We start from the raw sequence: 27,606 nt of genomic DNA, 5'->3' as shown, positions 1-27,606 counted from the left end.
ATGACTATGGCTCCCAAAGAATTTGGAATAAGTAGCTAAAGTTACAGAGAGTGGTCCACCAGCGTTTATGAATCTGTGTCCCTTATAAAGACTATGAGCAGTTGACTTGGACTTTTAAACATTTGAGATTCGATGTGTCTTTCAATCTTTAATACATTCACCAAGACGGCGAAACCTTCGCGTCGGTGCTTTTAATGGCAGAGATGTTGACGATTCAAGATTCACCATAACTTGTTCATCGAGATCATCTCCAATAAGAACAAAAGGTTCATCCCAACCATTTAGTCTACCTAATATTTTTTCAAGTAAAATTGGACTTGATACCAATATGTGGTTAATTTTTTTTTTTTTCACACTCTGAAAAACTAGTTATTAGTCCAAGTTTTTTGGTGGAATCCCTAGGAATATTTTGCCATCATAGCCATTCTTTGGACATTTAGAATCCAACAACATTTTACTTAAACATTGAACGACTACTTATGTAAGCAAGTGTTTGTGTGAGACCTCTGTGAAGGACGCTTGAGTCTAAGCCAAGTCCCAACCACAACAATGGCAGCTTCAACCGTGGTTCCGGTGGCTTACCAAGCGAGTAACACCTCCGCTGTCGTACCTGATTGGCTAAACAAGGGTGACAACACATGGCAGATGGTCTCGGCCACATTGGTTGGCATGCAAGGCATGCCCGGCCTTGTCATTCTCTATGCCGGCCTAGTCAAGAAGAAATGGGCTCTCAACTCTGCCTTCATGGCTCTCTATGCCTTTGCAGCCGTCATGCCATGCTGGATTCTTTGGGCCTATAAAATGTCCTTTGGACATGAGCTCCTCCCTTTCTGGGGCAAAGCCGGACTTGCCGCCTCACAAGACTTCTTGATCCAACAAGCTTTACTTCCTTCCACGAATCACACTAAACACGATGGTGAACTGGAGACGGCTGCAGTTCAACCTTGGTATCCAATGGCCTCAATGGTCTTCTTCCAATATGCCTTCGCAGCTGTCACGGTGATGCTTCTCGCCGGGTCATTATTGGGTCGAATGAACATCAAGGCTTGGATGGTCTTTGTTCCTCTTTGGCTCACTTTCTCTTATACAGTAGGCGCTTTCAGTATATGGGGTGGTGGGTTTCTCTTCCATTGGGGAATCATGGATTACTCTGGTGGTTATGTAGTTCATTTGGCATCCGGTACTGCAGGATTCACAGCCGCTTATTGGGTGTGATACCAATCCTTCTAATGATCTCAAGCGTACATTTTCATCATGGGATGTAATTTTGATTTAAGTTGTTTGTTTTGGTGGTTGTAGGTGGGACCAAGATTGAAGAAGGACCGAGACGAATTCCCACCTAACAACCTCTTGCTTGCACTCACTGGTGCAGGTTTTTTGTGGATGGGATGGACGGGTTTCAACGGTGGTGATCCTTTTGCAGCAAACGTGGATTCTTCCATTGCAGTACTTAACACCCACATATGTGCAGCTACGAGTATTCTAGTTTGGGTTTGCTGGGATGTGATCTTCTTTGGGAAGCCATCTGTTATTGGAGCTATACAAGGAATGATAACTGGGTTGGTCTGCATAACTCCTGGTGCAGGTCAGAACCAAAACTAGAAAAACAAAAAAAAAAGAGTTTCTCCATGAATTTAGAACCAAAGTTTGACCAATCATCACCACTATTTCAAGTCCACTAAATCCCATTGATGATTGGTCACCTCTGGTGGTCCCTGTACATCACGATGATAGAAATCTTGCAAATCAAACTGATTCTTTTCTTTCTAGGTTCAGTAAGGGTGCCTTTCCATTGAGTCAATTTCGGAGGTTTTAAGGGTCAAACTTTTCTCCACCCAAAAAAAAAAATCCTACTAAAACAGTAAAAAAATACCAAACTCCAACCTGATTCACAAGGAGACACTTTCTTTTTCCTGGTCTCACTAACAAGATTATTCATATTTTTGACTTACAGGTCTTGTTCAGACATGGGCAGCACTTGTAATGGGAATTGCTTCTGGAAGTATTCCTTGGTACACCATGATGTGTCTCACAAATAAGTTCCCATTGTTGCTAAAGGTCGATGATACTCTCGGTGTCTTTCACACTCATGCAGTTGCCGGCACCTTGGGTGGTGCCCTAACAGGACTCTTTGCGCACCCAAAGCTCTGTAACATGTTTCTCCCAGTGACCAACTCCAAAGGGGCCTTTTATGGCGGGCCGGGTGGTGTCCAATTCCTGAAGCAGTTGGTGGGTGCAAGTTTCATAATAGGTTGGAATGTCTTGGTCACGTCAATCATTCTCGTGATCATTCGGCTTTTAATACCCTTAAGGATGTCTGTGGAGGAACTTATGATTGGCGATGATGCAGCTCATGGTGAAGAGGCCTATGCTTTGGCTGGACAAGGACAGAGGGACAACACAACACAAAATGGTGAAACCATAGATGATGTATAGTCTCTGAAAAAAAAAAATCCTTGTATACAAATATCAATAGCTGTTCAATGTAGTTTTCTCTCTAGTCATTGAGGCTTCTCCTTTGTCATTTATAAAGAAAATTTTGAATATTAATCAAGCAAAGCAAAGACTACATATAATGTGTTCCGAGTATTATAGCATTTAGAGCTTCAACAGGAGTGTACAAAAAGGACTAGTGGTGGGACTTTTGGCTAGTCAAAAGGTTCCCAGTCCTGAGTTGAGTTCGAAGAAGATGACATTGGGGGTGGAGCACTCAGGCTTCCCATTCCAGACTCAACTGTCTCCCATTTGGTTGTCACGGAGACAGCATTGTTGTTGTTGGAGAAAGGGTTGGAGTTTCTTGCCTTCAAAATGTCGAGTTTCTCTACGAGACGCTGAACACGGTGAACCTGTGTTGGAAATTAAACACAGAAATCAGTATACCCAACTAGTTAAGAACAACTAGATTCCCTCAAAAAACAATTTACGGCCAAAAATAATAATAAAAAAAAGTAAACAGCTTGCAAATTATATGATCACAAATGAGCCACAAATTTTGAAAGGCCATAGTTCAAGCATCATTATCAAAGTGTCATTTTTTCGGGTATTTTAGTAACCCCCCACTTTCGTTGAGTTGGTCAAACCGTTAACAAAAACGATTCTCTGTTAATAGAGACAGTAAAATGTCTGAATGACCCTCATTTTGGCAAATTGACCAAAATTTCCTTCAATTAAAACACAACCTAACCTAATTTCTTTGTTTTCAATCAATAGATTGTGAGTAGAAACTATAAAATGTCTAAAATACCCTCATTTTGGCAAAATTACCAAAATTTCATTCACTTAAAATACAACCTAACCTAATTTATATGTTTTCGATCTATAGACTGTGAGCCCTCTTCAATCTACAGTCTGTGAGGTTCTCAACTCCGATCTTCTTCAACCATTCATCGATTTTAACCTTAAATATTGACATTTGAACTTGAATCTCATCATCTTCAACCCCTTGAGTTGTGAGAGTTATCAACCCATTTTCACTATTTTCAACCTAATCTCATTGTTTTGAACCCAATTAGTGAACTTGGCTGTATTTATCTAGATTAAGACCCCAGCTACCTCAAATCTCATCATTTTACCTTCAATCAATGATTTGGAGCATAATTTCGACCTCAATCGAGAATTTCTCAGATAAATAGGGTATTTCCGAACTTGAATTTGTGTTCTCTTTTCTTGATTTATGCTAGCTCTAAAATAAGGTAGAATGAATTTTTTTAAGCTCTAAAATAGGGAATTCTATCTGATTCTCTATTTTTCATATTAGAACTTGGGTTGCCTTCCTTTTTCTTGATTTACGTTAGCTCTAAAATAGGGAGATGCTTGATTAGGACTTTATTTGAGACTCTCCATTGAGTTCTAGTTCACAGTTTACCCTGTTAGATTAACTCCATATTTTTTGTTGGATCTGATTTGAGTACCATTTAGCTTGTTTACAATGTTTCACTGATTTGAAACACTAAGCTTATTTGTTACATTTAGTTCTAGTTATAGACTTATATGTTTACCTTGTAAGATTTTTGTTAGATCTATCTTTGATTTGAGTTCCACATATATATGGACTGAGTTTATATTTGGATCTCATTAATTTCATTACAAATATTATCCTTTTATTGTTAGTAAAGCTATCCTTTTTTAAAACATTCACATCGTACTCTAATGTTGATATCATCATTTACTATTGAGGTAGATTTCCACAAGATGCTATGATTCAAAGATATAAAAGTAATGATCACATTAGTGGAAGACAAAAGCATATCTCTGGACATGATGTGGATTGGTGTTGGTATATTGATATACTTAACGATATTCAAAATCAATACAAATTCCCCAATGGTACCACCATTAATATCCAATATCCGAACAATAGGGTTTTTTTTGCATAATATCAAAGGTGATATAGATTTGAAGAAGATGTTGGGATAGTTTTAGATGTAAAGAAGATTATGAGACATTTATGTATCTTGTGAGGCCTGTACTCCTATTGTCCATCCTGACCACTCCATTAGAACTACTTCCTTGACATATACGACTAGTGAGATTTCTACACCCCTAACTTCACTTCTCTTCGTAGGGTTAGGGGTCGTAGTTCATCTTATATACATTCAGGACGTGGGGCACATGGTGTGTCATCTTAGACACCTTCTGTCGACTTAAACCATATATATATATATATATATATATATGAGATGAAGAAGAAATACTTAACGATATGTCTTAGTCTCTTAACATAGAAAAGACTTGCAAGTCAGTTCCAACCGTTGATGAAGAAGATGAGGGTGCAGATGATGACTATCAATTCACTGGAACAAAAGAAAGTGAGAGTTCTGTTGAGTTATATTTAGATGAGAATCATGATGAGATCGTTGATTCAACTGATTTTATTGACGACGAGGATGAGGATATCGATGGTCATAAGTTCTGTAGAGGGTATTAGAAGTTAGTATGGAGTTCCTGGATGCACAACCTTATATGGATCATCTTCGGGCTTACGCTATTCAGAATCATTTCAAATACAAGTTGATAAAAAATGAGGGTTATAGAGTCACAAAATATGTGTTTGCCTTGCCAATGGAAGTGTTATGCTCCCATTTAAGTAATGAACGTACGTCAAGATTCGAACGATACGTGAACTCCATACATGCGAGAGCAGTGCTAGTCAATTCCATAAAAATGTCAAGCTCAATGGGTAGCCAATTTCATTCAGTCAAGTCTCCACGCTCACATAAAGTCATAGATCATAAGACATAGTGGTTGAGATGATGCATAAATTTAGCATTCGAATCATGTACTAGATAACTAGGAAAACTAGAGTGATTGCTCTTGAGCTGATACATGAAAATTACGACTCTTACAGACTTACTCCAGAATTATGCTCTCAAGTTTTGATTAGGAACCCTAGTAAAATGGCCAAATATGGAGTAAGTATTGATGATAGAAAAATTCAAGTTTGTATGCATTGCTTTTAAAGCTTCTTTGCAAGTGTTCAAAGTTAGTTGTCGACTCATCATATTCTTAGATGGGTGTTTATTATAGAAAAATATGAGGGAGTCCTACTATCGATAGTAACACTTGATGGTAATAATGAACTATTCCCCATCAGTATATATGTAACGAGGTCTAAAAATAAAGAAAGTTAAAGTAATTTTCTCGAGACTTTAGCCTTTATCCTCTACCATGATCAACCAATCACGATCGTCTTTGACCAAAAATAGGGGTTAATCAATGTCATAAAGAAGGTGTTTAGAAGATAGTATATGTCTGCTTTAAAGAATACACCAAAAGCCTTTTTTTCCATTGGATGAATAATGTTAGGGGTCAAACACTGATACAGGGCCTTTTTTTTGTGTTAACTCCAAGTGCAAGTGGAGTCACAACAATACTTCAAAATCATCCAACAATCATAGCTTCCGTACCAAAGATCTCCAAGTAACATCGCTTGTGTAAAGATATTATTTTAAGTTAATGAATTTGATACATAAGTGTAAGGTGAAAGAGGAAGATGTTGGAACTTAGAAGTATATGAAAAACATATTCACAATTACATTGTTTAGGGGATAATCACCCCATATGTATGGTGTGGAGAGCAGCCCTTATCACAAGTGGCATGTTAATTTGATGGAGAAAACATGCTCTTGCTTAAAATGACAAATTCTTGACTTGTCTTGTGGCATGCAATGTTTGTAATAAAAATAATCAGCTACATGGTTGGAGTAAGCATTTTTAGACCTACATCCCTTATTTCAAGTTTTGGATCAAACTAATCCATTGAAACAAATAGTTCATGGGCGAAAATCAAGTTATTTGGATCCTAGAGGATTGACAGGGTGAACTACTAGTTTTCGAATTTTAGAGCTCTAGATTATTGTTTTATTTAGGTTATTATGATTATTTATTGTAATTGACTAATTTTATGATACGTGTCACATGTTCTTCAGCAAGTACTACACAACGGAACATTATCAAGCCATGTATGTAGATTTCATCCATCCTATTGTCGATCGAAATGATTATCTGATGCACGATGGTTAGGGGAGAAAAGAAAATATGGGGGGTTTAGGGAATTTGGTTAAGATTTAAAGATTAATGATTAAAGGTTAAGAGAATGGAGAAACGATTACGGGTTGAGGTTTATAGGTTTCAAGAATCAAGAAAATCAAGAACATGATTAAAAGAAAATCAAGAAAATGATCTTGATGGATTCAAGATTTCAAGAAAAAAAAAAGAATAAAAAATAAAAATAAAAATTAGAAGAAGAAAAGATATTGGACTCACTCCAAAATGGCCTCACACCACACCCATTGTTGGGCAGATCAAGCTCAAACTTTCTTTTTATTCATCATTCTTCATTCATTAATAAAAAAACCCTAATACAATCTATATAATGAAAATAAATCAAGAATCCTAATCAAACTAAAATACCAAATAAATAAACCTAATTTCGTAATTTTCTCTCCTAGTATTTCAACCCAATCAACGCAAATAAAAGATAAAATAAAGTTACTAAACTACCCTTAAATATTATATTAAGATCATGGGAAAATAAAACATCAAAATAAGCCTCAAAAACATAAAAATAATGCCATAAAACAGAAATATAAATAAAAATTAAAATCTACTTTTTAAGATTTGATGTCACCATCAATTCTCCTCGACTGAGAAGATTTCGTCACTGGCAAAATAAAATTGTGGTAATTCTCATCATCAGTTGTGTTCCGCATTAGGTCGAGGGTATTTTTTTAACTTTTCAATATTAAAATTTTCCCTTAGGTGGGCTGTAATGGTGAAGCATGGTGGTGGTGAAATTAATCATGATAAACTAAATAAAATAGTAATCTAGCATTCTAAAATTGTTTACTACACCCAAGGTAGTCGATCATTTTTAATTAAACGCATTACATGCACTCAAGAAAAATAACAAATTTGTAATTCAAGAACATGTTTTCTCCATCAAGTTAACAAACCTATGATCATGGCCGCTCTCCATACAATAGATATGGGGTGATGATCCCCAAACAATGTAATTGTGAATGTGTTTTTCATGTATTTCTAACAATACATGTGAACGAGGGAGCAATTCATTGAATCCAAATCTAACATTTTCCGCCTTCATCCAATGCTTATGTATCATATTCATCAACATAAAATGATATCTTTCCATAAGCAATGTTATTGAGAGATCTCTAATAGGTTTGATCCAATTGATGAAGGATGTGACTCCACTCACTTGGAATCAATATAAAATATGCCCTGCACCAGTGTTCGGCCCCAACATTATTCACCCAGTGAAAACAACCTTTGATATGTCCTTCAAAGCAGACTTATACCTCTAAAAGTCTGATGTTTTCATGGCTTGGCAGTCCCATAAACCAAATTCTTTAACCTCTAACCACGATGTTTTTATTTTAAGTTCTTGTATCAGTGATGCAAACGAAATCTATGTTTATGTACTCTAAAAACTTTCTTTATGACATTAATCAACCCGTTTTGTCAATTAAAGAGGATCGTAATGAATTAATCATGGTAGAGGACAGGGGCCAAAAACTCGAGAAAATCAATCCAATTTTTTTCATTTTTAGGCCTCATTATGTATATGTTGACGGGGAATAGTCCATTATTACCATTAAGTGTTATTATCTATAACAAGACTACCCCATATTTTTCATTCAAGAAACACCCATCTATGAATATGATGGGTCGGAAACCAACCTTGGACCTTTACAAAGAAGTCCTAAAAGCGATACATACAAACTTGAATCTTCTATCATCAATACATACTTCATATTTGGCCATGTTACCAGGGTTACTAATCAAAACCTAAGAGCATAACTCCGGAGTAAGTCGGTAGGAGTCATCTAATTTTCATATATCAGCTCAAGGGCAATCACTCTAGCCTTCCAAGTTGTCCACTATGTGATCTGGATGTTAAATTTCTGCATCATCGCATCCATTGTCTTTTAGTCTATATGACTATGCGAGTTTGAAGACTTAGTTGAATGAACTTCGCCGCCTAGTAAGTCCGGCATTTTTATGGAATTGACAAGTACAACTCTCGCATGTATGATGTTCACACATCGTTCGAATCTGAACATGTGTCAATTGCTCAAACGACAAGCATAGCACTTCCACTAGCAAGACAGAGCATGTGCACATATTGTCGTGACTTTGTAACTCTTGTTCTTTAGCAACTTATATTTAAAAAAATTAAATAGTGTAACGAAGATGGTCATTATAAGTTTGTGCATCTGAGGACTACAAAAGTATTAACTGCTAATACCCTATGCAAAAGTTCGGGCACTGAGTGAGGAGTGACATCCTCGTCTTCAATAAAATAAGTTGAATCAATAATCTCATCATCATCCTCGTTTAAACATAACAAAATTTTCACTTTCTTCTGTTCTGGAGAACTAGTAATCATCATCTGTGTTAACCGACCAACTACTCCAAAAGACCGATCTGTTGGGGAAGGGGAGAACAATGAATATAGGAGGGTTATAGGACTTGACTGGGGTATGACACACCCTGAGAATGGAGGAAAATATAGACTCAACACTCCCCCTCACCCATAAGGGTGGAAAGATTTGATCTCGAGACCTACACGAACCCAGCACTCTGATACCATGTTAACCAACCAATTATTCCAGAAGACCGATCTGTTGGAGAAGGGGAGAACAATGAATATAAGAGGGGTCACGGGACTTGACTGGGGTATGACAATTTGCACCCTTATCTTCTTTATCAACAATTGGAACTAACTAACGAGTCTTTTTGTGGTAGGAGACGGTGGTATATAGACAAGTATTTCTTTTTCATCACTTATATATATATGGCTTATCGACAGAAGGTGTCTGAGATGACACACCACGTGCCTCATATTTTGGATGTACATAAGATGAACCACGACCCCTAACCCTAGGAGAAGAAGTTGAAGCTAAGGGCGTAAGAATCTCTCTGGTCACATGTCAAGGAAGTAACTCCAGTTGAGTGGTCAGGATGGACAACTGCTAGGAGTGAAAACCTCACAAGAAACATAAATGTCTCCCAATCCACTTTGTATCTAAAACTACCCCAACATCTTCATCAAATCTCTATAACCTTTGATATTGCACAAAAACCCCATATCGTTCAGATATTGAATACTAATGGTGGTACCATTGGGGAATTTGCATTGATTTTGAATATCATTGGGTGTGACATGAACTTTACAAAAAAGAATAACATTTATTAGCAATAAAAAGATAACATTTGCAAAGAAATTAATGGGATCCAAATGTAGACTCACTATAATGCCCTGAAAATTTTATTACGTATCTCAACGAATAAATTTTATGAAATTTATTGATTAATAATCAAAGTTATGATGAGATAGTTTTTTTGGTCAATTATGTATTATTAGTAAGTTTAAAACTGTCGAGAAACATACTTTCGCGTGAGATTATGGTTCTTTTATATTAAAGTCACACTGGAGATGTGATAACTTGTAATTTTATTAAGAACATGATTCTCAGTTAAGTGTGTATGTGGAGTGAATGCCCAGTGGTGAGATGATTTGGCGTACACCATGTAAGTCACGAAAGATAGATATGTGGGACATGCTTCGATCTGAGGATTGTGTAAGACACGAATGTGGGAATGAGCGAAAACACTTTGGTTCATTGTCGTGGAAGACACGAAAAGAAAAGAAAGAGAGTGTATTATGTTGAGTGGTAGACTAGGTATTCAACTCACATACTTGGCTGTTATTTTCTGTTTCACGTTTTGAAAAAAAAAAAAGGAAAGATTTTACTTATATATATTATTTTAGTGATCTATTGAAGAAATTGTGAAAGCTTACAAAAAATAACATGTTGTGTCCCTTCCGAAGCGACATGTTATTCTAGGATAACAATTGTGATGTCTGATTTCTTAAATAGTATGGGATGCATAAGAACTTAACATCACAACAGGAATCTGAAAAATTTTCTTTCTATCTTTAGTGGAGAATAAGATGTAAAGATAATTGTATAAATGATAAGAGTTTTATTGCAGATTACATGCACACCAGATTGGCATAGACGAAGATGACTAGTCAATGATCATTAATACTCTATAGTAATCAGGACAAAATGACCCATTTAATTAACCCGTTTCTTAAGGCCTTGGTTAACGGCTAGCCTGAGCCAGAAAATTAATTATCCAAGTATGGCAGAGGCTAGCCATAGAATCAGGAATTAATGGTGGGATTCCATATCGGTGAAGTTTTTGGATCAATCGTATCTTGACTGAGATGTTTACATCAGTCATGACTTATTGTAGTGTTTTATTTCTCAATTATTAAGATCGTTTAGACGGATTTATGTTTTAATGAACCTGCATTATTTACAAATGAATTTGTGTAATTAACTAGCATATTAGGACTATGATTTATAAATATATTTTTCTTGCAAGTTAACTCCCCTGTTACTCATCCTACCAATCATCTCAGTTTTAGAAAGTATTTGTGGTCGATGATCAGCTTTAGGATTGTTGCAATTTTGAGATCAGTAGGTTTGTGTGTTATGAGCTTTAGTAGATAAAGTAGTTGGTTTATGTTGAGAGAGTAAGTTAGTATATTTTTGGCAATATGTGCCACTATTTCCTTTTGTTATACATAAACAAAGGGAGTTGAAAGATAGGATTGTTGTTCTTGTTTTTGTTTATGTATCATATTGAGTTATGCTTCTGTTGCAATATATGGTATCATTATTGGAATTTGCTGAGTTATGTGTTTATCACTGTATGTGAAATATCTCACCCCTTGAGATTCTAACATTTAATCGTGGGATGCTTGTTAGGATTTTGGGCCATGAAACTCATAGTCCATATGTATATGGAACTAAAATCCGAAATAGACGTAAGAAAATTCGGACAGGTAAATAACACTCTATAACTAGAACGAAATGGAACAATAAGCTAAGTGTTTTAAATCAGTGAAACACTATAAACAAGCTACATAATACTCAAATCAGATCTAACAAAAATATGAGTTAATCTAATAAGGTAAACAACGAATTGTAATTCAATGTGGGATCTTAAATAAAACTCTAATCAAGAATCTCCTTATTTCATAACAAAAAAAAAAAATCAATAAAATATAAGACATCCCAAGTTTTGATATGAAAAATAGATAAACATATCGAATATCCTATTTTAGAACTAAAAAAATCAATAAACACCCAATTTTAGAGCTAACATAAATCAAGAAAATAGAAATTCAAGTTCTAAAATACCCTATTTACCTAAGAAATTCTCAATCAAGATCGAAATTATGCTACAGGTCACTGATTGAGTGAGAAACAATGAGATTTGAGGTGAGTTGAGGTCGTAATTCAAATAAACAAAGCCAAATTCACTAATTGGGTCCAAAATGATGAGACTACAATGAAAACGATGAGTCTAGGTTGAAAATAATGAAAATGGGTTATTAACTCTCCCAAGGGATTGAAGACATTGAGATTCAGCTCCAAATTTCAACATTTTATGTTCAAATTGATGAATGGTTGAAGATGATTGGAGTTGAGAACAATTAGGGTTCTCATAGTCTGTAGATTGAAGAACAAAGAAATTAGGTCAGGTTACGTTTTAATTGAAGGACATTTTAGTAATTTCCCCAAAATGAGCGTATTTTAGATATTTTACAATCTCTATTAACATAGAAACAATTTCATCAACGGCTTGATCAAGTTAATGAAAGTCCAAAGGGTAGACCTCATCTTGCATTTCAAGAGAGGGGGGGGGGGGGGGGGGGGATCACTAATACCGCCTATTTTACAAGAGGGGTTACTAAAATAACTCACTTGAGAGTCTCACCTCCACCCATTTACCTTGATGAACCAAAATGTTGGATATTTATCTTGAACAACCAAAATCGAAGTTGTTAATGTTAGATCTTCAATTGTTGTTAATGTAAGATCAATGATGAAACTTTAAGTTCATGGACAATGAAAACCCTACGTTCATCTTCTTTAAGAAGATGATATTAAAATTGGACAGATTACATTCATTTGATCCAATAGTTGTAAATTGTTTTCTTTTAAGACTCAGGTGTAATTGAGGGTATTTTCGTAATTGCATGTATATGAGGGCATTTTAGGCATTTTACAGTCTCTGTTAACACAGAATCGTTTCGTTAACTGTTTGACCAAGTCAACAAAAGTCCATGGGGTAGACCTCATCTTGCATTTCGCCAGGGTGGGGGGAGGAGTCAATAATATCGCCTATTTTATATGGGTGTTTTTACTAAAATACCCCATTTTTTTGTAGCTGTCAAGGAGATTGTATTCAAGTTTCCTGAGGCTAACTTTGCATGATATGTCATTGCCACTTTTTGAGAACTCTTCCACTGCATCAATCAAAATTTCCTCTGACAATACAGTACCACATCACTTTCTTTAATGTCTAATCAGCTAATCTTCTTGAGATTCTTCCCTAAACATCAATTCAAGATCAGTTGATGCAAGGATTTTGCTTGTTTACTCTAATGTTTATATTTTTTTTCTCTATCGTTCCAATCTCTTAACACTGATTCATTTTCTTGGTCCTTCCTTCTAGGAGCGCATCTCATGAAATCTAATAAAATGGTGATACCTATGCTCAAGATTTTCCATAAGATGTTCCGATTATTGAGTGTTGTGTTATTTGCCTATCGTGTCCCAGTTCGGCCCGTGACCCTCTTATATTCATAGTTACGCCTTTCCCCATTAGACTGGTCTTTTGGAGTAAATGGTTGTCAACATGGTATCAGAGTGCTAGGTTTGTATAGGTCACGGGTTCAAGTCTCCTTGAAGGAATTTTCCACTCTTATGGGTGAGGGGGAGTGTTGAGTGTTGTGTTATCCGCCTCCACTCCCAGGTGTCACGTGCTCACGTATTGTGCCCCAGTTTGGCCCATAATCCTCTTATATTCCTAGTTGCACCTTTCCCCATCAGATCGGTCTTTTGGGGTAAATGGTTGTCAACACAACTAATGTTGGTCCTAGCAGGAATTTGAAAGCCTTTAGTTTTGTGTGTTTGTACTGTTCTCTGAAATTAGAAAAAGGTAAACTATTTTTCTCATCCTTTGACGTTATGAGGCTGAGCATTATTGCTGAAGCACGTGATTAGATCCTGTTTCAGCTTCAATAAGTTTCTTCACTAACCTACTAGGGCAAGGTCATCATTTGACTTCAGAGAGAAAAAACAACTTTGGAATGGTTTGAGACAGAATTCACTCCAAAATAGCTGCACAATGATCCACCAACAACCATGGAAATATCTAGATTGTATGGATGCTTCAAATAAGGGTGAATACCAATTAGGTAGTTGGATTCAGGGAAAGAATTTGAGTTTTTTTTGTAAACCAGAAGTAAGTTAACCATTTGTTTAAGATGTTAGATCAATGATGGAGCATTTCAAGACTCATGAGGTTAATTATTTAGGCCATTTGTAATAGTCTAGGCCTCCTTATGCGATTGAGTGTGGGTAAGCTATTCAACTACCACTTAGATGCATGCCTAAGGAACTCCCCAAGTCAGTTCCTCCCCGAAGACCAATCGACCATCAAATTGAACTCGTGGCTTTGCTTTATAACTCATAGATGCTCAACTGTGTTACTTTACTATAAACTGCTTTAGTTTCTAACTAGTAATTAGTGAATCAATCTCTCCGGTATGTATATGCAGAGTATTATTGCAAATTAAACATACCCATCTTATTTCACAAATAGAAAATTTAAACCCTTGACAGTAAGCATTGATCTAAAGCGAAAGAGAATTTAACTGAAGAAGCCAAATATATCGAAACATGGATTCCAAAGCTCCGGATAAATCAATCCAAGCAAAAACAATTGCAAGAAGAATGAAAACAATAAAAGAGAGCACAATCCCAAAAGACAAATCAACCACTAACCTCAGTCCGCCTTTGCACTTTTGCTTCTCCTTCTGCCTCAATGCCGTCGAGTTTCAACAGCTGCACCATGAGCAACTCTGTCCACACAATGAATTCCTTCTCTTCAACCTTAGCCCCACCCTGCACAGCCGCCTCCAAGACAGAGACCTATCGAAAGATTAAAAGAAAAAAACATTCACGCAAGTCTACATGGCACCAAGCAAAATGAGGGTGTTCAGGTTAATGTGGTCCACCTTCTCTGCGAGCTTATCAACCTCGGCTCTTACTTTTGAGACAGCTTCGCAAGCTTTCGATATACCATGATTCTTTTTCATCTCGAGTTTCCTCTCCTCGTTTGCTGGATCCTTCAGGTTAATGTGGTCAACTTTCTCTGCGAGCTTATCAACTTCGGCTCTTACTTTTGTGACAGGTTCGCAAGCTTTCAATATCCCATGATTCCCCTTCCTCTCCTCGAGTTTCCTCTCCTTGCTTGCTGGATCCTCAAAGAGTACCACCTTTGACATGTCCTTCACACCTACCATATGCAAACATTCCTCATCTTCTTTTTCTTTCCCTCTGAACAACAACCTTTGTTCCCTAGGCTCCAAACCGGTTTCATGGGCAAGAAGCCTCTTCAAATCCCCTTCAATTAATGACCAAACAAAGTAAATGTACGTCAATCTCAAACATATGTCCAATTAATAACGTTTTATTCTTCAGTTAAAGATCAAATAAGACAAATTAAATATAATTTCTCAGAGAAAAGACAGAACTCAGTAACAAAAAAAAATAACAGAATGTGGATTAATAGGGAAAAACCTACCTCAAATACCTTCCAATAGAGAATAGAAGGCCATTGAAGAAAATATAAATCAATTTCACACAAGAAAAAAATAATAATAACTACTAAAACTAGCTTGAAAGACAAGATCCCACATCAAATCCCTTCCATTAGAAACCAAATAAAGAAATATACATAAATTTCACATAGGAAAAACAAAGCCAAATAAGGAGAAAATCAGTATTACCGAAACTAGATCAATGAGAAAGAACCCACTTGAACACACATCAAAGAAGGTAAAAAGAAGCAAATATGCATTAAGTTCGCAAAATAAGATCTGTTTGATTAGATTAGAATTTTTAGTAATCTGAATTGATTAGGATACCAAGACTTTCCTATCTTATTAATAGAAAACTAGCTATAAATAAGCCTTTACTAATTTAGATTAAGAGACAGAAAACCATTTGGGAGAAATTCTTTAGGAGATTTTATTCTTATATTTTTTTAGTTTTCAGGTTTGTAACAAATAGTATCAGATTTCTTACGTGACTATTCCAGAGTCACATTGGACCCACATGAGGATTTAAAAATCGCAAGAACACATGGTCTTCAATGGAAGATTTGAAGAACCCTTCCATCAATTTCTCAAATTTTAACCTGTAAGGGCAAGTTTTCTTTAGAGAGTAGTGGAATGAGAGAAGCCCCAATTTGGTAGTTACGATATGGACTAGATTTTGAATATTTACCAATAACATTTATTTAATTAGATTAGGATTCTTAGTAATTTAAATTGATTAAGATACCAAGAATTTCCTATCTTATATATCAAAAACTGGTTATAACATACATATAGGGATTTAGATTCAGAAAGAATATATATTTGGGAGAAATCCTATAGGTGGTTTTCCGCTCGAAGAAGGAGGCCAGCACCCTCGAAGTGATCATAGCAGCAAAATACCCAGTGTCTTGCTCTCGGAAGACTTGGTTCTCATCCAAAGTTCCAAATGTGGAAAAATTACTCTCATTATGAATTTCCTAGCTAGCATCCTAGTGTACTCACTCCCTTTCAGTATCCCCAAGAGCACGGTAGTATAATTAGATAAGTTGATTTGGAAATTTCTGTCAAATAATAGAGTACTCAAAACTTTCATCTTGTTAGTGCGAAGATCATTTGTTCCTCTAAGAAGAGCGAAAGGGCAAGGGTTTCATAATATTAGGATAATGATTTATGAACTATTATTTTCTCAGGAAGTGGTGTGGAGGTTTGGAGCGGATAGCGCTAGTCTTTAAAAGAGAGCTATCTAAGTAAAATTTTTGAAATCATGGGTTGTGAAAGCATCATCTTAAGGACGCAGTGTTTGGAATGGGATGTTGAAGTTGCTTCTTGAATTTTGGAGGAAGTTATTCTTAACAGTAGGAAGGGGGAATAGGGTGCAATTTTGGGAGGATTGCTAGTGCAGCAATTCTTCTCTTAATTCACAATCTTCAAATGTGTATTCTAATTTTATTTTTTTTCCTAGAAAGAATGAGCTGGTGCAAAATTCCTGGTTTGGCTTGGAGAAGAAAATTCTTCGATTTTCAAATTCATGAGGAATATCAATGACTAGGAGGTCAAGTCAATTTCTAACCTTATTAACAATTTGTCTTCCATTCCCATATCCCTCTTGAGTAATATTGTTCGGTATGGATGCAAAGTAGAGATGGCACCTTCTCGGTTAAATCATTTTACCATTCCATAGCTTCTAATTATGAGAATGACTTTCCCACTGCTGCAATTTGGAGTAATCGTATTCCATCCTTGTAGATTTTTAGTCACCTTACCACATTTCAATATATTTTGCATTTGCTTATCAAAAAAGGGAAGGAAAAAAAAAAACAAAAGAGGGGGGAAATCGTTGAATCATCTCCTAATCCATTGTAAGTTCACTTGTATAATTTAGTACCATTTCACATCTCTTTTCCGCATTCATTGGGTGTTCCCTAGATCCATGCTATCACTATTTCAATCTTGGCAGTCCATGGGCCTTCTTCTTCCAAGAAAACAATCCTTTTATGTTTGGTCCCTTTTTTCCATTTGTTAGGCCTCGTGGAAGGAGCGAAATCCACACTCTTGAGGAGAAAGAGCATGAAGCTCACTTGGTCATCATGAGTATTCTTGGTTTCATGTTTTTTCGGTGAAACAAATCAATGAATCAGATATACATATGGGTTTCGCCAGTATTAAGAACTGGAATCAAGGCTAGAGTAGAGAGAGAATTGCCACAAGGACAGGGATGACTGCTTCCATTATTGACCAGAAACTACATGCAAATTCTCATTGGATGATGGTTGTGGGCTAGACGAAGGCGTATGCCTCCGTTAATCATGGTGGTTCAAGTAAGTGCATGGCGGTGTACGTGCTTAAGTGAGGGTTCCGACATTTGACGATCAAGGATTGATACTTAAGTCTCTCTCTTCCATGCACATTTAAAAGGAATTTTTTTTAAAGATTTTCTTTTAAATTGGGAGCTTGAGAAATTATAGTTTTGGGATTGGGTTATTTTATGTTTAGTGATTTAATTTTTTCTTCCTATGACTTTTTGTTGTTGTTGTACAAGGTAGCTCTTCTGAACCTCATCTTTCACTTTTGTTACCTTATAATCATTAAAAAATAAAAAACTTTTACTGTTTATTATGTTTTGATTATCAGGTTAGTAACAATTACAGACCAAATAAATCAATTTGCACATCAATCTCACACTGAAAAACAACAAAACCAAGTAAGGAAAACTAAGAACTACAAAAACTAGATTGTTGAGCAAGAACCCACTTTAAAGTTTAAACCCCTTCCATTAAATATCAAAAACTAAAAATCCATGTATGTTACATAGAAAAAAAAAACAGACACTCCACTAAAGAAAACACTGAGAATTACCAAAAGTAGATTGAGCAGGAATGCTGATATCATGTTGGGCAGAACCATGAGAAACCTTGACCTTAATTGTGGGTCCTAAAGCTCCAACCCCATCATCTCTCTTCTGGACAAGCATACCAGAAGGCCTTAGTTCCCAATCGATCTCCTCATTAACGTTTCCTTTCTCTATTTCAACTTCCTTGGAATGGGATTTTTTCATCTTCAACAAACCAACAAAAATATTTATAATAAAAAAAAAAGGTGAAGTGGGTGAGAGAGGTGAGATGTTTCTGTAATGGATGAAGAAGTAGTATAGAATAAGCAAGGAAGCACGAAAGGCGTTTGAGGGCTTACGGGTAAAGATGTCTTTTACAGAGAAACAGTTGGCCGGGTTCAAGTTGAGCGAGAGACCTGGACGAATGAACAAAAGCAACTAAGAAACAGCTTTGATATACCCACCTGTATCAAAAATTTGATATATATATATATATATATATATATATATATATATATATATATATATATAGGGGGGCGTTCAATGGCCAACTTTTTAGCAAACTTTTTGGCAAAACATTTTTCAAACCATGGGTTAGAGGTTTTAGAATGGGCTGATTTTTGGTGAGGATGATCTCTATGGTGAGGAGATCATCATCACCAAAAATCAGCCCATTCCAAAACTTCTAACCCCATCAAAAACAGTTTACAAAAAATGGACGGTCCACAATTTTTCAGCTGGTAAACATGGGTTAGAAGTTTTGGAATGGGCTGATTTTTGGTGAGGATGATCTACTCACCGTAGAGATCATCCTCACCAAAAATCAGCCAATTCCAAAACCTCTAACCCATGTTTTGAAAAATGTTTTGCCAAAAAGTTTGTTAAAAAGTTTGCCCTTGAACGCTACCCTATATATATATATATATATATGGGAAATGTTCAGCACCCTAAGTTTTACCACACACTTTAACAAACGTTTTTTGTCCTACATGGGTTAGAAGTTTTGGAATGAGCTGATTTTTGGTGAGGATGATCTCTATGATTAGAAGATCATCCTCCCCAAATATCAGCCCATTCCGAAATGTTTAGCCCCATGTTTATACGTTGAAAAATCGTGGACCGTACATTTTTTGTAAATCAATTTTGATGGGGTTAGAAGTTTTGGAATGAGCTGATTTTTGGTGAGGATGATCTCCTCACCATAGAGATCATCCTCACCAAAAATCAGCTCATTCCGAAACTTCTAACCCATGTAAGACAAAACGCGTTTGTTAAAATGTGTGGTAAAACTAAGGGTGGCGAACGGGACCCTATATTAGGGGTGTCAATGGATAGCCGAAATCCGAATTCGAATTCGAATTCGAATTCGAAAAATCGGATATTATCCGAAATTTTCGGATATCGGATTCGGATTCGGATGTGATTTTAACATTCGAATGAATTTCGGATACGAATTCGGATATTACGATATCCGATTCGATAATATCCGCTCCGATTAAAAACACATCTGTTACGTATTCATGTTACACAACAAAAGTTATTTATATAGATATATGCTCTCGTGTATTCGAGTTTCACAACGAAATGTAACTCGAAATATTATCTTCTCTAATCTCTCTCATCCAACCAGCAATCGTTCCTAGCTACCGTGGGTTTCCACTGTGCAAGCTCCCACAGGCACCCTCTTCTCCGGCCGGCGAACATCGAGGTAGGTATTTCCTCACTCTCTCTCTCTCTTTCACTCTCTCACTCTCTCTCTCTCTCTCTCTCTCTCTCAAAGTATCTCTAAAACCCACTTTTTTTTCAATCGTGCGAGTTCCATAACCGCCATCGTCTCCGGTCGGCGAGCATCAGGTAGTTTCTTCATCTCTCTCTCTCTCTCTCTCTCTCTCAGTAAAACCCTATGTTTTATTCAAATTTTTCATAAATTTTTTTTCAAAAATCAAATTTTATTTGATTTTAAAACCATTTTTTTTTTCAAAAATCAAAGCCTATTTGATTTTAAGAATGAAAGACGTTGAAGAGTAAAACTTCTGATGTCGAAAAAATTAGGAAAATCGATTTTTTTTACATCGAATTAGGATTTTTATCGAATCGGATATTATCGGATATCCGATATATTTTTCGAATTCGAATTCGAATATTGGTTAAAGATATCCGATCGGATTCGAATTCGAATTCGGATATCAACATTTTTTTTCGGATTCGAATTCGGATATAGCACTATCCGATCGGATAGGTATCCGTTGACAGCCCTACCCTATATATATATATATATGGGGGGCGTTCAAGGGCCAACTTTTTAGCAAAACATTTTTCAAAACATAGGTTAGAGGTTTTGGAATGGGCTGATTTTTGGTGAGGATGATCTCTACGGTGAGGAGATCATCATCACCAAAAATCAGCCCATTTCAAAACTTCTAACCCCATCAAAAACAGTTTATAAAAAATGGACGGTCCACAATTTTTCAACTTATAAACATGGGTTAGAAGTTTTGGAATGGGCTGATTTTTGGTGATGATGATCTCCTCACCATAGAGATCATCCTCACCAAAAACCAGCCCATTCCAAAACCTCTAACCTATGTTTTGAAAAATGTTTTGTCAAAAAGTTTGCTAAAAAGTTGGCCCTTGAACGCCACCCCATATATATATAGGGTCCCGTTCGCCACCCTTAGTTTTACCACACACTTTAACAAACGTGTTTTGTCTTACATGGGTTAGGAGTTTCGGAATGAGCTGATTTTTGGTGAGGATGATCTCTATGGTGAGGAGATCATCCTCACCAAAAATCAGCTCATTTCAAAACTTCTAACCCCATCAAAATTGATTTATAAAAAATGTACGGTCCACGATTTTTCAACGTATAAACATGGGGCTAAACATTTCGGAATGGGCTGATTTTTGGGGAGGATGATCTTCTAATCATAGAGATCATCCTCACAAAAAATCAGCTCATTCCAATACTTCTAACCCATGTAGGACAAAAAACATTTGTTAAAGTGTGTGGTAAAACTTAGGGTGCTGAACATTTCCCATATATATATATATATATATAGATATATATATGGGTCCCTATCCGTGGCCAACAGTTTGGCAAACACTTTTTCAAAACATGGGTTAGAGGTCTTGGAATGGGCTGATTTTTGGTGAGGATGATCTCTACGGTGAGGAGATTATCCTCACCAAAAATCAGCTCATTCCAAAACTTCTAGCCCCATTTTACAAGTTGAAAAATTGTGAACCGTCCATTTTTTGTAAACCATTTTTGATGAGGTTAGAAGTTTTGGAATGGGCTGATTTTTGGTGATGATGATCTCCTCACCGTAGAGATCATCCTCACCAAAAATCAGCCCATTCCAAGACCTCTAACCCATGTTTTGAAAAATGTGTTTGCCAAACTGTTGGCCATTGAACGCTACTATATATATATATATATATATATATATATATATATATATATATATATATATATATATATGGGTCCCGTTCAATGGCCAACAGTTTGGCAAATATTTTGGCAAACACTTTTTCAAAACATGGGTTAGAGGTCTTGGAATGGGCTGATTTTTGGTGAGGATGATCTCTACGGTGAGGAGATCATCCTCACCAAAAATCAGCTCATTCCAAAACTTCTAGCCCCAGTTTACAAGTTGAAAAATTGTGAACCGTCCATTTTTTGTAAATCATTTTTGATGGGGTTAGAAGTTTTGGAATGGGCTGATTTTTGGTGATGATGATCTCCTCACCGTAGAGATCATCCTCACCAAAAATCAGCCCATTCCAAGACCTCTAACCCATGTTTTGAAAAATGTGTTTGCCAAACTGTTGGCCAAACTGTAGGCCATTGAACGCTACCCTATATATATATATACAAGGGCCAACTTTTTAGCAAACTTTTTGGCAAAACATTTTTCAAAACATGGGTTAGAGGTCTTGGAATGGGCTGATTTTTGGTGAGGATGATCTCTACGGTGAGGAGATCATCATCACCAAAAATCAGCCCATTCCAAAACTTCTAACCCCATCAAAAACAGTTTATAAAAAATGGACGGTCCATTATTTTTCAACTTGTAAACATGGGTTAGAAGTTTTGGAATGGGCTGATTTTTTGTGAGGATGATCCCATTCCAAAACCTCTAACCCATGTTTTGAAAAATGTTTTGCCAAAAAGTTTGCTAAAAAGTTGGCCCTTGAACGCCACCCATATATATATATAGGTATATATATATCTCGGGAAATGTTCAGCACCCTAAGTTTTACCACACACTTTAACAAACGTTTTTTGTCCTACATGGGTTAGAAATTTTGGAATGAGCTGATTTTTGGTGAGGATGATCTCTATGATTAGAAGATCATCCTCCCCAAAAATCAGCCCATTCCGAAATGTTTAGCCCCATGTTTACACGTTGAAAAATCGTGGACCGTCCATTTTTTGTAAATCAATTTTGATGGGGTTAGAAGTTTTGGAATGAGCTGATTTTTGGTGAGGATGATCTCCTCACCATAGAGATCATTCTCACCAAAAATCAGCTCATTCCGAAACTTCTAACCCATGTAAGACAAAATGCGTTTGTTAAAGTGTGTGGTAAAACTAAGGGTGGCGAACGGGACCCATATATCTCACCCAACTGTGGCGTGGCACTTATTTCCTGCTTTGCTGTATTTCGATATTTGCCGGCCCATAAACCATAGCCGTGTCTTTAGAGATTCATAGAATTGGTTTTTACCTGGCCCACTTCCTATTCATTTGTGGCCCTGAAGGCTTTTTTTTTATTGCCTCCGGAGATGATTTTGAGAATCAACCAATCAACAAAGTACGGCCATAACAATAATAACTTGATGCACTTCAGCCCTGATTGGGACTTCAATCTGAAAAGTCTTTTTGTGTCAAGCTAAGTGAAGGGAAGAGTTTGAAATTGTTATATGCGAGATGGGTAAATGCCTATATGGGACATCCTTTTTTGGGATCAAAGCGCAATTGATGTTTCAAGAGTCTAGGATTGGAGAGCCGTCAAATCTTTTCATAAATCAAGATCTAAGAGCAACTTTAGGGTATGTTTAATTGCATAAGAAAAATAGGGTGGAAAATGACATTTTTCATGTGTTTAATATCAGTTTTACATGAAAAATAATTTTTCACCCTACTCTTAAAGTCCCACAAATCTTGGATATGTATGTAGGTGAAAAAATGAAATCCACACATTTTTTCCATCCCAAATTAAAATCCTAATTCCATATCTTCTTCTGCTCCATCACTACCACCTCCATAGCCACCATTACAGTCATTTTGTTCACTGTTGTCACACCATCGTCATCTCCGTCACCGGTCACCCTTCTCTCTCTCACTCTCTCTCACTCTCTCCTCCTCTTCTTCTTCTTTTTCTTATTCTTCCTCATCCTCCCTCTCCCCAAGCCTCTTCTTCTCCACCCCAAACCTCTCATTTTCCTCTCATCTCCTCCTCCTCTTATTCTTCTTCTTCATCTTCCTCAAATATTTTTTCTTTGATTTTATCCAAGTAAAATCAAAGAATCAAAATTTGAGTTTCCAACCCTACCTATTTTTCGCCATTTTTTTTTCATGGATTTCAAATTCCATGGAAAGACACTTTACATGCAATCAACATACCCTTAATGGAAATGCTATATTTTTTTCTATTGTTTCAAATCTTGTTCAACATCTTGCTCGAGTAATCTCATAATCGTTTACAATAAATTTACATGGTGTCTTAAGCTTCACACTATCTCACGAGGTAAACAAGATGATTCAGATGATATATGAAAATCATCTAACAATATTTGGAAAATATAGGCCAAATCAGTATAACTTGACCAATTCAACTGGGATTTTGTATATTTTAATTAAAATTATTAATTTTTTTAGAATTAAAATATTTATTATATGAACAAAATATGATTTTGTTACTAAACATCTTCTAATCTACCTTATTTTATATAAAAGAAATATAGTTAGTTATATAAACATATATATGAATAAATAATTATAAGTGTAGATGTGTAATTTTCAATTTCCAAATATCACCTCTACGACGATTTGAAGTTGTCACCATTCCTTTTTTATAGAAAGGTGTGAATGGTCACTTGAAATGCATTTTTTTTTTGAAAGAGTGATTTTGGTGTTTAGTGATCCTCATACGGATAAAACACCGATCCACCTAAGATCTAGGTAAACGGTTTGATTAGAAAAATGGAAAGGTACTAAGCACTCATTTCTCTCCATCAGTTGGTGATAACCTCAAAAGTAACTTGGTCATTTTCGAATAAAACGAAATAAATAAAAAAAGTCAACTGATTGACAACTTGCTCCCTAAGAATATATTTATTATTGATTCGGATTATAGGGATCATCTTATTAAAGGAGATGATCTTTATGAAAATCTAGCCTTGAAAACAACATGTATATATATATATATATTTTTTGAATATTAGCTAATGGTTGCAAGTCCATTATCATGGGTTTAAAAGGAACCAAATATTGATTGCCTCAAAACGAATTAAACGAGGTGTGGGTAAAGAGTGTTTTAAGATTTAAAATGATTTTCTTTTGAAGGTGGTTACAACCCTTATATTTTCAATCAAATCAAAGTTCGATCTACTAGAGATAGGGGAAGAGAAACACTATATCTTGGAGGTTTGTTAAAATAAAATAAAAAGGAGAAAGGGAAGATAGAAGAGGGTGATAGACGGGAGGAATGCAACGTTATCCTCAACCCTACCTTAAGACTTGGTATTCCTTATCTTCCCTTGTTCATTTTTTTCTTCTTCTTGAGTCCTTAGTAGAATTATAAAAATATATTTATTAAAGTGAAGAAATAATGAAAGAAGATATGAGTTGAGTATAAGAAAGTTGAGGGATTTTTTTTAAACTTGGTGTTTTTTTTTAGAAGGTGGGGGGACATATTTATAGGTGTTAATGATTACTTTTGAAGGTAGGATGAAGTGAAAATGTAGAAAGGTAAGAAATGACATGAGGTTTGAGGGCGGTGATTGTAAAATTTAGGGTTGAGAGAAGGGTATTTGTAGAAGGGGAAGTAAATGGGTAACTTTTAATCCAAATATGTTAGATTTCTCAACCCATTTAGGTTGAGTGTTTGGTGAGATGAAGGGGTGTGGTGTTTGATTGAAATAATGGGTTGTGTAAAGGATTAGATGGTTAGGTTTTACGAGGGTGAGGGATGTAGTGACATGTGTCCAAAATGTATAGAGATGGAGTATTTGGATGGATGGATTGGGTAGAATGAGTGTGATGATGGTTTGTAAGGATGAGTTTGAAGGGAATGATGAGAAAATGATGTGGGTTGTGATGTGGGTAGATTATTTTATTAAAGAAAGGTGATGGGTTAGGTTTATGACATAGAGTGTAGGTAGTAGTATAGGTGGTAATTTTGTTAGAGAAAAGTCATGGGTTAAGTTGGGTAGAATGATTTTTGGGAGGTGGGTTGTAGTAAGAAAATTGTCTCATTTGATGATCAAATGTTGATTGATTGATTTGGATAGTGGTTTGTCGGTAGTGATTTGTAAATTATGATTATGGATATGGGTGTGGGCCTTGATATGTTGGGCTTAGGTTTTTAAGTTGTTGGGATTGATTATGATTTTATTTTAGGATAGGATTTTGAAGGTAAGTGAGTTTTAGGGTTTGAGTTATATGGAGTTGGAGTTAGGGTTAGGTTAAGTTGAGTAAGGTGAAAATGATTTGTTTGCGAATTGAAGGTTGGTGGGCTTTAAGCGGGTTTGGGGTAGTTTCGGATCCGAGAGTGGAGCAGTGAAAGATGAAGAAGGTGGGGGGCATGCAAAGTCTCATTGTGAGTCCATTAGACCTTTAGGAGTCTTGCGAACTTTCGATTTGATCAAAATGTTGAGTTTCAACGATTTGGACTTTTTAGACCCATGGACGAATTTTATTAAAAAGAACCAATTTTTTGGATCATTTCAAGTGGGGGCCTGTTCAAATTGTGGTGTCTTCAGTAAGTCAAGTTAAATGATTTATCTTACTCAAGACAAGTTGACTCGGACAAGACAACTCGATATTTTCCATAAACAAGATATCAAACTAAGATTTGAACCATGTTTGCCTCTCAATTTCATTTTTAAAAATAATAAAGTGAAGAAAAAAATTATATTTGGCACATATCTCTCAAATGCTTTATTTAAAAACAATGTATATATTTGGTAGAGATCATCCTCACCAAAAATCAGCCCATTCCAAAACTTCTAACCCATGTTTATAAGCTGAAAAATCGTGGACCATCCACTTTTTGTAAACTGTTTTTGATGGGGTTAGAAGTTTTGGAATAGGCTGATTTTTGGTGATGATGATCTCCTCACCGTAGAGATCATCCTCACCAAAAATCAGCCCATTCCAAAACCTCTAACTCATGTTTTGAAAAATGTTTTGCCAAAAAGTTTGCCAAAAAGTTGGCCATTGATATATATATATATATATATATATATATATTTTTTTTTTTTCAATTTAACCCAAAAAATACTTTTCTATATTTTAAAATATCTTAAATTCAATGTCAAATTTGACATAAAATATAACATTCTTATATTTGAGACAATTTTTAGCACATTCATTGGAGCACAATTTTTTGTTGACATGCAAAAATCTGGCATTACTACCCTCAGATGCCATATCCTTTGGAGGTGCTCTAACTAGTAGACAAGAACACATGTTTTACAAAACTAAGGATTTGTGTATGAATAAAATTTTAAATAAAAGAATAATTTTTTAAAATAAATAATTTAATTTATATCATATTTTATTATTTTTATATTGTAAGGAACTTTTATAATATAAAATATTAACTAAGACTATTTTGAATATAACATAATAAAATAAAATATTCTTAGAAAACTAACTCCTCATAAGTAGTAGCCCAAGTCTTATTTTTCTAATGGGCCAGGAAGGGTTAGACGGCTTTCACGCCCAATTGATCTCTTTATCGCCCAAAATGTCTTCTGTTTAACGACCCATTAGAACTTATATTAGAAGTGCCAGGTGTATACTATCAGGGCCCATTAACCTAATTTTTTGATCTTGACCTAGTCACCAAATAAGCGTTATACGGCAACTTATAACGCTTTTCGGCATTGTTTTTATTTTGTTTTAAACTTTTCAATTAGGGAAAATTACTTAATAAACCCGATGGAGGGATTTCTTTCTAAGTACTCCTAACTTTTGGGTAGTATAACTTGATAATCCAGTTAATAAACATTTTATTTTCTTAATGCTCCTCACCCCATTTCAATTGGTGAGATGGAAGATTCAAATCTTTGAGATCAATCTTTAGAACCACCATAATCAGCAATTATAAATCATTAATGTCGATGATTGAACATGAATCATTGAGATCAACAATTCAAATCATTGTGATCGACCATTTAAATGATCGATCTGAATCATTTGAATGATGGATCTCAACGATCCGAATTGTTAATCTCAATGATTTGGTTTTAACATTTTATTGGGGTGACTGGTGAGGGGGCATTAAAAAAAAGAAGAAAATTTTACCAATTGGGTAATTAAGTTACCACCAAA

General features: G+C 35.7%; 2 protein-coding genes across 2 annotated transcripts; one reads left to right on the top strand and one right to left on the bottom strand.

Moving 5' to 3' along the window:
* Nucleotides 1–376: 376 nt before the first annotated feature.
* LOC147386346 (ammonium transporter 3 member 1-like) lies at nucleotides 377–2,436 on the top strand. Its single transcript, XM_086422918.1, has 3 exons — nucleotides 377–1,209; nucleotides 1,300–1,585; nucleotides 1,955–2,436. The coding sequence occupies exons 1-3, from the start codon at nucleotides 550–552 to the stop codon at nucleotides 2,434–2,436; spliced, it is 1,428 nt and encodes a 475-aa protein (XP_086279044.1). The 5' UTR covers nucleotides 377–549.
* An 81-nt stretch (nucleotides 2,437–2,517) lies between these two features.
* On the bottom strand, nucleotides 2,518–18,521 carry LOC147386345 (BAG family molecular chaperone regulator 4-like). The gene is made up of 5 exons (XM_086422919.1): nucleotides 18,401–18,521; nucleotides 18,068–18,266; nucleotides 14,627–15,015; nucleotides 14,394–14,540; nucleotides 2,518–2,846 (listed from the first exon to the last, which is right to left on the bottom strand). The coding sequence occupies exons 2-5, from the start codon at nucleotides 18,264–18,266 to the stop codon at nucleotides 2,649–2,651; spliced, it is 933 nt and encodes a 310-aa protein (XP_086279045.1). The 5' UTR covers nucleotides 18,401–18,521; the 3' UTR covers nucleotides 2,518–2,648.
* Nucleotides 18,522–27,606: the final 9,085 nt, after the last annotated feature.

This window comes from Akebia trifoliata, chromosome 14 (assembly GCF_017979445.1).
Source record: "Akebia trifoliata isolate Shusen 1 chromosome 14, ASM1797944v1, whole genome shotgun sequence".
Lineage (NCBI taxonomy): Eukaryota > Viridiplantae > Streptophyta > Magnoliopsida > Ranunculales > Lardizabalaceae > Akebia > Akebia trifoliata.
The sequence above is the reverse complement of the archived record's forward strand: the minus strand, read 5'-3'. Positions and strand labels throughout refer to the sequence as shown.